Raw genomic sequence first — 12,898 nt, 5'->3', positions numbered from 1 at the left:
GCCTGGCCCGTTGGGTCTGGTCAGGCCAATGTGGTGCCTTCAGTGCAAAATTGGAACACAAGCAGCTGCTTGGGCATCCCTGGCTGGGAAACGTGGCTTTAATGACAAGGCTTGAGTGTCCTCACAGATGAACTCGTGCACTTTTGGCTGGAAGTGTCTGGCCTGTGCTGTAGAGGGTGATGCCAGCACGACACACCAGCCTTGCCGGCTGAGGATGGGTTGGGAAGGACAGGCTGCTTCACACTGCCTCTGTCTGCTAAGTTGTTCCTCTCTGGGCCTTTTATGGAATTGATTTATCCTCAATTCACTCAAACCTGGCTCTAGACACTAGATATCGACTGTTAATTAGAAATGTGGGAAACTGATGCAAAATAGATAATCAAGCAACCATTTCGCAATTATGGGTGGAAAAAATAAAAACCTAAGTGTATTTTTTTTCCCGCAGAGCTCCTCTCTTTACACAGCCAAAAGCTGAGAGCTTTATACTTTAAAAAAGCCAGTTCCAGCAATTATTATTCATATGGAGGCAGTATTATAAAAAGCTGAAAACAGAGCAGAAGGCCCAACAAGTTTGTTGGTGTGTGTTTGGAAGAGAACAGTGGGGAACGTTCTGTGCTGTCTGTTGACATAGTGCCCAACAATCCTAACAGGATAACATTACTGAGGCAGCCTGAAATCAAAAGCTGTCCTGTTCTTCTGAGCTTGACTGTCCCCAGATTTGCACTGCTAAATGTAATCTTCTAAACTTAGACACCTGGATCATTAATCAAACATTTTCTTCGCTCAGTGTCATATCTGCTTAATCATTGCTGCATAATTAGAATGGTGGTGGTTTAATGACTCTGCAGAGACATCTTGGATTAATAAAAAATACAGTAGAGATCCAACATAGGCAGTGGCAATGCAAGTTCCTTCATTCTTCCCTATCAGAGTCTTAGTCATGGAAGAGTCACCTTTTAATAGGAGTTATTAGTCTGATTTCAGTCTGCATTTGTTCTCCGGTTTGCCTTTGCTCAAGCAGGCACAGAAATTGAAGGGTTTTCTTAGTAATGTTGATAATTGTCCATGGAAAATTGAACTGCTGTGATAAACTCCTTGTTCAGAGCCAAGGGGCAAGTAATGAGTCTGTCACCCCTGACTGGGTGTGCTTGGATCAGCCCCTCAGAGATTTTCTTCTTTTCCCTCATTGCTCAGCTTCTGAAGCAATCTTCCACTGGGCACAGATCACTGGCTCTTCTTTTGCATCCTAGAGACTGCCACTCTCCTGCAAAGTAACACATCTTTTATCCTTCTTTGTGGTGCTTGTTGTGCAGAAGCCAGATATCCCTAATGAGGATCTGCTGTGCTCACTAAGTAGGTAGATCATCAAAAAAGAAGGCAGCAGTTTTTTAAAGAAACCCTTCGTTAACATATATAAAGATAACAAAATCCCCCAGCCTTTAAAAGTGCCATTAATAATAGTCATGCACCTGGAAAGAAGAAAGGCTAGTGTTTTGTCATTCTAATATGCCCACTTCTCTTACAAAGGGCAAGTATCTATCCCAAGTTCCTGAATTAAAGTACTTTATTTCCAGTATATTCAGGTTTTATTTACAAGTAGAAGAAATCTTGCACTTCATTTGTCCTTCTGGAATGGAATCCTTTTCTGTAATCAATTAGTAAAACAGCCTGGCCTTTATATAATTAAACTATCAGCAAAGCAATATAACAGGTAACAAATACAGTGCCATAAGTGAAAAGGGTAACTTTTAAAGCACAAAGAATATTTGTTAACATCTCTGGGTGTTATTGTTTAAGGGTGTTTTCTAATACACATTTTCCTCTGACTGTACCCATGTAGTGCCTCCTGTTGCAGCTGTCTAATAAACAGTTAATATCCTTAGCCAGCAGCATATAAATGTTCACAGCTGGAGGCTGGGCAAGTCTCCTGTTAAGAGGAGCCAGAAAAAGCCCTAGACATTAATCACTGTGTGGCATCCTGGTGTTTGAGATGCTGCCTCCATACATGATTACAATATGTTCTCTATCATCTATCTGGGCTGCCTATCACCATGATCCTAAGTGACAAACCTACCAGATTGTCAGCATTTGTCAATACTTTATTGCACATTACACTTCCAAATCAGTGGCATTATGCCACGTTTAGCTAAGAAATTTCAGTGTTTAGCAAGCATTTTATTTAATGCTTTTGCCATCAGCTGTTCTATAAGGTCAGTAAGGGCAGGTTACCAGGACACACATCCCAGCCACAAGCTGGACAGGAGAGCGTGGAGGACCACATGGATTCTTTAGCTCAGGGGAAGTTGTCCATCTGGCTCCTTATTCTAGCTCAGCTTCTCAAGTCTGTTTTACAGCCATTAAGCACAAAAGAAAATTGAAAAAGCAAACACAGAGAGGATAGAAAATGTGTGTAGGGACTGTGTGTTCTGGTATGGAACTTGCCAAATGTGTTGAATTCTCTGAAAGAAACATGCAGAAGTTTTCCCTTCGTTTGTCCCTCTTAAAAAAGCTGCAATAATTTTGAAAGTGATAAGACTTTTGTTAGCCCTCAGTTTCACTGCTCTTGTGTTACATGTATTCAGATACCACACCTGGACCCTAAGAAAAGCACTAAGGATCCTCTGTCAGAAATGTGTCTTCTGGGACTCCTCCAGTCTTCTCAGTGTGGATGATGGGATATATTTTGAATATGTTGATTTGTTTTCAGTACCAGGCAATACAAGTGGGATTGTTTTCAGTTTGTGAGCTCTAGAATAGGGTCCTGTATTTACTCCAGCTTTCCCCCAGCTGTACACCTCAGACTCTTCTAACACCCAGTAATTCCTGACTTGCCTGACTTGATTTCTGTGCCTTTCCACAACTCCTTTCAAGCTCAAAGGGAAACTGCATCGTAGCAGAACACAAACAATTATTGCTGAGTTTCAAACCCGTTTCCAGAGCTTGTCAGGAGCACACCCTGGAGCCTGTTGTGTTGTTGTGCTGTGTGGACCATCCTTTACACAAAGGTGCAGAGGGAAGGACCTTGCTGCCTGCTATGGGTGTCAGAGGGGTGACAGAGCAGGAGCACTCCTGGCTCAGGGATCGTGGTCAGGCTGTGGCAGCCCAGCTGTGCAAGCCCTGTGGAAGCCTTGCAGCCAAAAGCAGAGAATGAAAGCTTCAGTCTGAGCAGAGCTTTTGGCAGGGACTGTTTTGTGGTGTTTTACAGAGCGTTGTTCATAAACATCCCTACTTGTTCTCTTCCTTTTGGTACTTGTTTTGTTTTGTTTTGTGCTCCCCACCCCCTTCCCCTTTTGACAGGAAACTCAGTGCAGCATCATAATGCAATTACAGTTCCTTTGTTGATTAACGTGGATTTAATTGCAAGAGTAGTTTACTTGCTTATATTTTAAGAACCTTGCATAAGAGATGAATGAAAGGGTGAATAATAGTAAATACATTAAATAACATTATATAACTACATAAATATTAATAGTTGTTGCAACACTGGACATTTTAATGACCCACACGTTGTAAATAGGTGGTTATAATACTGTTACATTCTCTCTACTCCTCCATGCTCTTTTAAGTGTCCAATAACCCCCTCAGCACAGCTTTTCAGTAGAGGGATTTTTATGACGAAGGGTTTATTGTTGCAGTGCACCACTGTGCATTGAGGTGGGAAAGCCTGACAGATGGAAAGGTTTGCAGTCACTCTGGTTTGGTGGTGGCCATTGGTTTGTATCCAAGTGAAGGAATTTTCACCATAAAAAATATGAAACTGTCATGTTACAGCAACTCTGTGTGGGATTTCTCTAAATAATATTCCTGGTAAGATTGTTTCTTGATATAGTTAAGGGTTAATTATGTAACCCTTTTAATGCAGTTATGTAAATGTTCCTGGAAAATGTGATGTGAGGACTGGCCAGATGTTATGTCTCTCAGGGAGGCCATGGTGAAGGCTCATGGTTGGTTCATGTCTGTTTTTATGTCCTACAGTCCCAGGTGGGTTTGGGGAATTTGGCTCCCTTTTTTGAGAGCCATCCATCCATAGCACAGAAGCCAGCTGAGATCATGTTTTAAGGCACATTTATCTTTTAAACTGGACAGGCAACGTGAGGGTTAACCGTTCCAAGACCTGGCATTGTGACATTTTTGGGTCTAGATTAAGTGCTCAGGTGACACAAGAAGCGCTGCATTAAGAAGCGTAACCTTGGAAACCTAAACTTTCCATCATTCTAATTATAGCATGCACATTTTTCTAATTGCAACCTGTCTTTCTCAGAGGTTCCCTGTTTTCAGTGCTGCAAGCCCTGCTCTTGTGCTGGGCTCCACTCTCTGCTGCTCTCTCATGGTCCATCTCCTTTCAGTCACAGCACTGGCAGTGAAGGAGAATCCCATTGTTCCCTGAATTGCTGGTGCCTCCCAAGGGAACTGTGACATGCCAGATACCTTCTCCTCTTGCAGCTCCTGTAATTCCATCCTAGCTGACTCCTTTTATCCCATTTGGTCAGTGCCTGTCTGATAAGTTGAGCTGGATACCTGTGTATGCTGATAAAATCCCATCCACTGAGATTCTGCTACACCATTAAGTTAAATTTCTGATACAGATGCAAGTGTGCAATAGAGAGGTGTGTAATTTCCTAGGTAGTGGTGTTGCCACCAAGCTCTAAAGTAACATTCTTGAAGGTCTTAAAATATTTTATTCTGGAAGAATAATAATAAAAAAATGAAATAAATCCTTAATATGTGTTAAGGGAGCACTAAACAAGAACTGGAGAAGGAGAATAACAGGACTGTGGAAAATGGAAGTTTCTGGGGGAAATAGAAGCACAAGAAACTGAAACAACAGGAGGAGTAAAACTAAAGGAAAAAAACCAAACCAGACAAATAAGTAAACTCCACAACCATGAACATTTGTTTAAATCAGTTTTAATTGTGATATATTATTTCACTTAAAACCATCCAACTGAAACTATGGAAAAAGACACTGTAGAGTATACATGTTACAAAAATAGTTTTACAGCTCTGGGCTAGACTGTATTACAAATAACTTCACCTATTTGCTCTATACCATGTTTTTGAAAGATTATGAGTAAGGCACTGATTTAAATGTCATAGCAGTTCAAATCCACAAAACCAGTAAACCAAACATATTATAGTATGTGAAAGGTGAAGAGAGTTGCCAGTACATCAGTAGCTCAGAACCAGGGAGAAATAGAAAGAACTGATCCTAGGGGCCCTTGCTGAGGTTGCAGAGCCTCAACCAAGCCTAAAATTTCTCTTAAACACAATTGTAACAGATATTTCTGTTAACAGGAAAACAGACATAACAAGCAAAGTCAAAATGAAAGAAACATTGACATTCGAAGTCAAACTTAAGCATATATTGTTCACTGTAATTCTGTGTTCCATTTTAAGCATCCATATCGAAAGGTGGAAAAAAAGCCAATTCTTCTTTCCATGCAAAACTATATTTTAGCGATTCTTGAAAGGTGGATGAGAGAAGGGAGCTGGAAAGCTGAAGGACAAAAGCCTGTTCAAAATCTTTTTGCCTGGATTTGGCTTTTACTGTTGCAATCTATGGTGGCAGTCAGACCATTGGGGTCATCACATCATGCATCACTGTTCAGGAGAAGAACTTAAACTCTTACCAGGTGATGTATTCCAAGAAACCTGGAAATGCAATGTTTCATATGGCTAGACTGGATTTTACAGTCAGTGGGGGTTTGGTCGAGTGAGGAATGAAAGATCAGATATAGGATCATTTATGTATGAAAAAGTGAAATTATATCAAATGCAGCGATATAGGAAAAATGGATGGCAGATGTGTGAATTAAGCAGAGAAGACAGTGCACAAGCGTTAAAAAAAAACATTTATCTTGTCTCAGAATTATGCAGTAGTGTGGAGTGTAACCAATCTAAGGATTACAGCAATTTCTCCAGCCCAAGTGTTTTCCTGTTGCATAGAGCTGATGGTTTTCATAGGGATTTCAGCTCTTGATGGGGCTGGGTATTGGGATATAAGGAGATTCCCTTCCCTTTTTCCATGTGTTCTGCCTTGCCTCTGTTGGGTTTGGAATGGGATTAGAGCGTGCTTAGAGTGCACAGTGTTGGACTACCCCAGTCCCTAACTAGCTGATACTGAGCAGTGATGCAGAGGGAAACCAGCCCTGCTCCTGCATCCCTGGACCCTGCCTAATTAGGCAGCTCTGTTTCTCCCAGTTTCAGAGCTTATTTGTCCAAAATTCCTATTCTTAGAGATCAAGCACAGCAAACCCATAGGGTTATAGTCACATGGGGCAGCATTTAGGTCTGTCTTAATGAGGCTAAATAGCTCCTGACAAAGCAAGAAGCTTGAGAAATTGTGGATATGCAGACCCGTGGAACAACCATCCTCCAGATTTTGGATAACAAGACACCTGAGGGTTTTGAATTCCCAGTGTATTTCCAATGTGGTATTTCCCCAGCACTTCCTTTTAAACTTGAGAACGTGTTCTCCTGGGAAGAGAACAAATCCTTGGGGTCAGAGTCCCCACAAGCTTCTTTTTAATGAATAAATATATCTAATCCCTGTAGAGACTGGCCCAATAGATGATCTCCCAGAAGTTTTCGAGATACATCTAATCTTCTACTGCAGGGACTGAAACTTTATTTTAAGCCCTCTACCAGCTGATCTAATCTCAGCCATGGGGTCAGGCAGCTGTTGGATGATAAAATCCCTTAGGCATGGTTGTTGGGGGTGGAAATAATTCTGTCTTTTGTTTTAGTGACACACATCGTGAGTTTACTTGCCATGTTAGGTAGGAGGAGTGTTTTAATTTCCTGTTCTTAATGTATAAGGGCTTCTTTTGTGCATATAAGTAGGCAGTTTCTGACAAGCCAAAATTTTGCCTGTCTTTACAAAAAGCAACCCTTCAAAACCAGAATTTTAAGGAAATTGTAATCACTCTGAGTCGCTTAAATCTCTCTGCAAATCTACTAGAATTAAACTCCTATTTCATTAAAGGCTTGATTGTAAATCCAACTTAAATAAATGGGCTAATTATGTTTTTATGATAATTTAAAGAAATCAGCATTGCTATCAGCTTTGGCATGAGCACATGATTTCTGCTGGCCTAATTTTCAGTTTCTTATTTCTGAGGTGAAACATTAAAAAGCATGAAACAGCTTTGTACTCCTTTTACCAAGAATTATGCCATTATACTAACAAAAAGAAAACATTTTTCCCAAACCCACTATCATACAGTCTTTGGCATTGAATGTATACCATGTGTCTGGAGGCAAATAAAATGTGGCAGGTGAGTGCAAACTGAATAAACGAGGCCAGTGGGATTCAAAAGACTTTAAATCCCAAATCCACAACTCTGTACTTGAATATGCAAGTAGCTCTGGCTGGTATTGCCTGGAACTGCCAATAGCTTGGAGCTGAGCTGCTCAGGCGTTTGCAGGAAGAGCCTCATTACCTTTGTGGTGGCATAAACAGGGACTGCAGATCCTTCCTAAATGTGTGAAGTGATAGGAGCTGCACTCCCTGGGAATGAATTTGGAAATTTGCCTGGGTTATATAGTGCTGGATGCTGAGGTAGTGAGGCAATAATTAATAAGCTGCTAGAAAGAAGACAAATTTCACATCTGAAAATATTTTCAGTGAAGTGCCAGGAAAAGGGAATGTTACTCACAGATTAACATAGTCTCGGCTTAAAGATGATTAACTCATAAAAGCAAATTTGGGCACAGTAGAAATCAGTTTTGAATGCTTTGTAGATACAGGAGGATGGTTTAAGGTGTGTTGTCTTTTTTTTTTCCTTCTTTCTCAAGACTGCATATTTATCTTCTGACTTTTGATTCTGTTATGCTGCTGGGTCAAAGAGTTTATCTTCAAAAATATTTTTCCTTTTAATTCTTTTGGAAAACTTGATTTTAACTGTATTACCTAGGAACCCGAGTTTAATCTGTATATCAAAATATAGCACCTTCTCAGTTTATTGGAAATTTTGCTTTCCAGATACAGCAACTTAGCTACTCTGAATGTAATAATTAGTGACTTCCTGCTTGTGAACCTTTAAACCCCTGTTGAATTCATTAGTTTAACAGTGGGATTAGGCTAAGCAGAACAAGATACTTAAGAAATAAAATAGTGAATAGATCGTGTTCTACTTAGCTACTTTTTATTTGTTTTCATTTTATTGCTTTCTGGTTCTGTTATTTCTTTGTTGTCCTACGTTTTTCTATTCTTATCTGCATTTTTCATTTCTTCCTTTTCCTTTCAATCTGCTAATAGATGTCTTGAGATTAATTTAAAATTATTTCCTTCAGTGCCCTTTAAAGCACATTCTTATCTTTCTCATGCATTAGATTCATTAAATTATTTCTGACATCAACATTACTCCTTGATGAAATTACAATCTTGAATTCAATTGGCTGTCATGTAGTCTTGAGTGGATGTAAAGCATTAGTAGTTTTGTAATGCTACCTTATGCTTCACTTTGCTCTCTGCTAAGAATTTTCTTTATTTTAAGAAAGACTTTTGCTTTGGTTAAAGCTGTTTTGCAAAATGTTTGTATATGTGTTGTTAAAAGAACAGCAGTAGAGACATAGTGCACACCTATTCTTTTTCTTGCATGTTATCTTTAAGACTAACCTCGTGATGAATCTCCCTTTTAATCATTCCAGCCAAAGTGTCTTCCTTCATCCTCTGGGGATGAATTGCTTATAGTTGTGAACTTAGTGCTTGCAGTGATGATAAAAAAACTCATCAGCTTCTTAACTGATATTTAGTGTTGAAGCCAGATTATTCTGCTGCCTTTGTACTGATACCAGCTAATTAGACTAAGAATTATTTAGTGAGTTCTTCTTTTGTGAAAAGTACATTGGTTTTCTAAACCAGATCTGTCTTATGAATGGGAAGTTCTTAAATGAGCTGTAGGAAAAATTGGGAAAAAGCATTTTATTGCATTCCTGTTACAAACTCACTTTTATTACTACTTCGTTGCAGGTAACCTTCAAAGCATCAAGATACTCTGTTTCACCAGACTTAAGATTTGTTCTTATGGCATATGATGTTAAACAGGTAAGCCAACCCTTCCTAATCAAAGAGCCTCTAAATCAAAACTCTAAAAAACCTTGCTGTTTTGTATGCTTCACTTACAGTTTCACATGTTATGATTTGTGTAGTTGATTTGTCTTCCCAAAACCTTCTGATTCAATGATGGGGAGGTTTGTATTTAGATTTAGATGTGTGGAGGTATTGCCTGGTTCTCAGGAAGGTGAATTGCCATGGCTCCTCTGAAGTGCCATGCTGGTTTCGGCAGTAGAGTTTTCTAACCTTTAACTGCTCTGTTATTCCCTGTTTATGTGGAATCTTATCTTTTGATATTCCTTCTGTTTTAAACAGCTGCGCTGGTCATTTATGGACTATACAAAAAAAAGGTGTAGGCTGATGCATGTCATGGAATTTTTATTGTTGGCTTCAAGTGTGATAGTCTGGAAGCCTGTATAATGCAGTGTATTCTTTGTTTCTTATAGTATTTAGAGATTTTGGAAAGTACTACATTGTCAAAAAGAGTTTTGATCAGTAATACCATATAGAGTTTTCTAAAATAAATCTTGTAACACAGAAAGGAAAGAAAAAAAAATAGCTTTATCAATTTCCTCTATGTGTATTGGTACTTGTATAAAAAGTGCTACTAAAATATGAACTGCTCTTCATGAAAGAATAGTTCTGGGTTGATGGACTCAGTGGTTATTTGAGCAAGTTTGGATTGTTTTGTTTGTTCTAATGGTGTTGATACAAAATGATTTGTTAGCTTGGTATTACATCCAAATATGGTTTTCATCTACCAGTTCTGCTGGATTCCAGATCAAACTTTCCTTACTATATGTATATGACAGTGGGAAAGAGCTGCTGTTGTTCAGTTTTTTTGGTAAAGGGTTCCAGTTTTATTTATGTCTGAAAAATACTTGCTCCTTGCTACTTCCCTTCTTGATTGCTTCTTATTTTGTGAAGGAGTTTAATAATCCCTCATACTGACTTAAACTCCTCATTCGTTCTATTGAATTTTTGATTTTGGATGGGTTTTTTTCCCCTTTGTTTGAGATTTTCTTGGTACTAACATGTACAGCTGATATAGATAAATAAGGAAAACGTGACAATATCCATCACACTTTATTACATCTAAACGTGTTAACACCAGGGATGACTCCCTGCCCCATGATAAAGATGCTCCATTGACATGCAGAGCTCTCAGTATATGCTGATTTTATCAGTTTGCAGTAAAACCCTCTTTCCGTATTTCAGTCTTGGTTCTGTTGCAGAAATTTTTCTGTCCTTTCCCAGTGAAGTTACATAGAGGAAAGAGATTTGCAGCATTTGTATTTTCCATCTAGAGGTTTTCTTTGCTCAACTGTGTTGACGAGAAGTAATTGAAATGAGAAATGAGCAGGGGTTGGCACACAGTTAGTGGTGGTAGTCCTGGGTGCCTTTGGATGGGGTTTGTGCTGCTTAGACTCCTCCAGCTGAGCTCGTGGCTTCCAAACCAGAAACATCCTGTGATGGTCGTGTCTTCTACAAGTGGTGGTGGTGGTCCTAAAACTCACAATGGCTGGATGCTGTCACTCAGATGTAAATAATACCTTAGCTCCTGAATGTGTGGCTTGAGGTGGAAGGAAGAGTCACCAAAAATCGTGTCAGACAATTTATTCAGACATTGCAAAAAATATTATTGTGAATAACTGGGGAAAGTATTTTTTTTTTCCCTCCAAATTTTCTGACTCTTGGGATATTTGTTAGACTGGTAAGGTACTTTTGTTTCCTCCAAATCTCTTGGAGAAAAGGCATGCAGTGCCTTGGAAAGCCTGTATATTTCTTAACTAATGCTTCTGAATTACATCAAGGGTTAAGTTAGTGTTCATAATTCCTGTGGTTTAGGACTTTTTTTTTCTCAGTCAGAGCCAGACTTATTGCATCTGGATGAGAGGAAATCTGCCTGTCTACCTTTCTTTTCCCCCCAGCCGCTAACTATAAATTATTAAATTTATTGAATATAAAATTAAAATCAATACTAAGCAGCATAACTTAATTGGAGAGTTTCCAATTGGTTTCAGTAGAACTAGGCCAGATTCTTTCTTCATACCTCTTGTGAATGTAACTTTTTATGAAACTGAGGATTTGCTTATTGTCAAAGTTACAGCACATGTTCGAGCCTAAAAATACCCAGTTCAAGGAGCCACAAGTAACTTATAATATGTATTTAGTTGATCTCTCCATCTGCTATAAATTGCCACAGATCTCAGGACCTTACTAGCTATGTTTGCCTCTTATTTTTTCCTTCTTTGTTAAGATTTAGGTGTATAATTGTCCTGCAATGTATTTGACAGGATTTCTGCTTTTGAAGACTGTCAAGACTTTGGGTTTTTAAAATTATAATGGTTGTTTACATACATCAATCTGTGTTCTTTATAACATACAGTAATACAGCTGGAACAGTTTTATTAATCAACATTTTTATAAATAAGCTGCTGTGTTTCAGCTGAGCAGATTGGAGGGAAATAGAGACAAATACTTCTTCAAAACATTTTGCCATGAAATTGTAATTAGGAACAAGGTTATTTTGATGTTTGGATTAAAAATAAATGTTGAGTTAAATTAAATAGTTGAATATTTATTTTACTGTTGTCAGCATTTTCTTTAATCTATTTTATGCTTGGAATGGCAAACTTTAATTAAATTTGCAGTTGTTTCAGCACAATTAAGAATATCCTGTATGCATAGCGAAACATAAATCTGCATGAAAATAAGCCATCTTTGAATACAAAAGTAATAATTGAATGGATCATTTAAATTATGCTTAATACGAGGATGAAAACCATTTCATGTGGTATAGCAGCTGGTTTGGTATAGCTCTGTGAAAATATTATGGAAGAAAATCCTCACGCTAAGGAATTGGAGGCGTTGTACACTGATTTCTGGACATCAGGCTCCCTCCTCGTCCTTCCCAGCAGGTCCCAGGACAGGGGCCCTGGGGCTGTCTGGTGTTTCCTGCTGGAGCACAAGGCAGGGGTGATTGCAGAGCTCCTTTCTGTGTGTTCTCTGCTGCAGTCCTCCCTCGTTTGCCACACTTCTGGATTGCTTTTCATTTCTGTCTGTAGCTCACCACAGTTTGGTCAACGTCACTGAAAAGGTCTCGTTGTGCAAGGCAGCAGATCAGAAATAGAAACAAATTTGGGAAATGAGCTCAGATATCCTTGCTGGATGTCAGGCCATCCTGATTCTTCTGGGACAGTGGGAACACAGCCCAGGGAAACTATGGTGCCTGTTGTATGCAGGGAGGGGACAGTTTTACAGGGCTGTATCTTTTTGATTTTTCTTTGAAGATTGTCAAGGTGTGAGCAAAGAATGTGACTCTGGGCAACAGCACATCTAAGCCATTTGAGATTTCAAGAGGAAAGATTATTTCACTAGTGCTTTCAATAAAGACTGTGTTAAAATGGTATTTTAAATTTTTCTCACTCTTCTGGTGGTATAATTCACACCTACCAAAATCTGATTTATAGTTTTGATAGGAAAATGGAAATCAGACACTCTGTTCTTGCATTAATGGTAATGAATGGGGCAGTGAATTTGCAGAAGAGTGAGAATTAAGGTCCTAAAAAATTCTTTTACCATTAGGAAACTTTGGTGTTAACGTGGTATTACATCCCTAAACAGAATGTTGCCACTTGTCCCTGCACTCCACATGAAATGAAAATAAGCTTTATTCCAGATATTAGTGAGTTTTTGCTCAGATATCATGGGCATGTTCTCCCATTGCTCTTGCCAGAGCACAATGTGCCACACAAGAATAAATGAAGAAGCAGATGAGATCATTTCCTCTCTTTCCTCACGTGATTAAAGCCTTGTGATTTTTTTTTTCCTCCCTAC

At 38.9% G+C, this 12,898-nt stretch overlaps 1 protein-coding gene across 3 annotated transcripts in view; it reads left to right on the top strand.

Moving 5' to 3' along the window:
* The window catches only part of DPP10 (dipeptidyl peptidase like 10), a 428,896-nt gene that overhangs the window by 306,313 nt on the left and 109,685 nt on the right, over window positions 1-12,898 (top strand). For all 3 annotated transcript variants that reach the window (XM_014870838.2, XM_088168348.1, XM_088168347.1), the window contains exon 5: window positions 8,975-9,049. In XM_014870838.2, coding sequence (XP_014726324.2) covers window positions 8,975-9,049 — 75 coding nt within the window. The remainder of the gene's footprint in view (window positions 1-8,974; window positions 9,050-12,898) is intronic.

The sequence above is a fragment of the Sturnus vulgaris genome, chromosome 7 (genome assembly GCF_052056855.1).
Source record: "Sturnus vulgaris isolate bStuVul1 chromosome 7, bStuVul1.hap1, whole genome shotgun sequence".
Taxonomy (NCBI): Eukaryota; Metazoa; Chordata; class Aves; order Passeriformes; family Sturnidae; genus Sturnus; species Sturnus vulgaris.
This window is presented reverse-complemented; position numbering and strand designations above follow the sequence as displayed.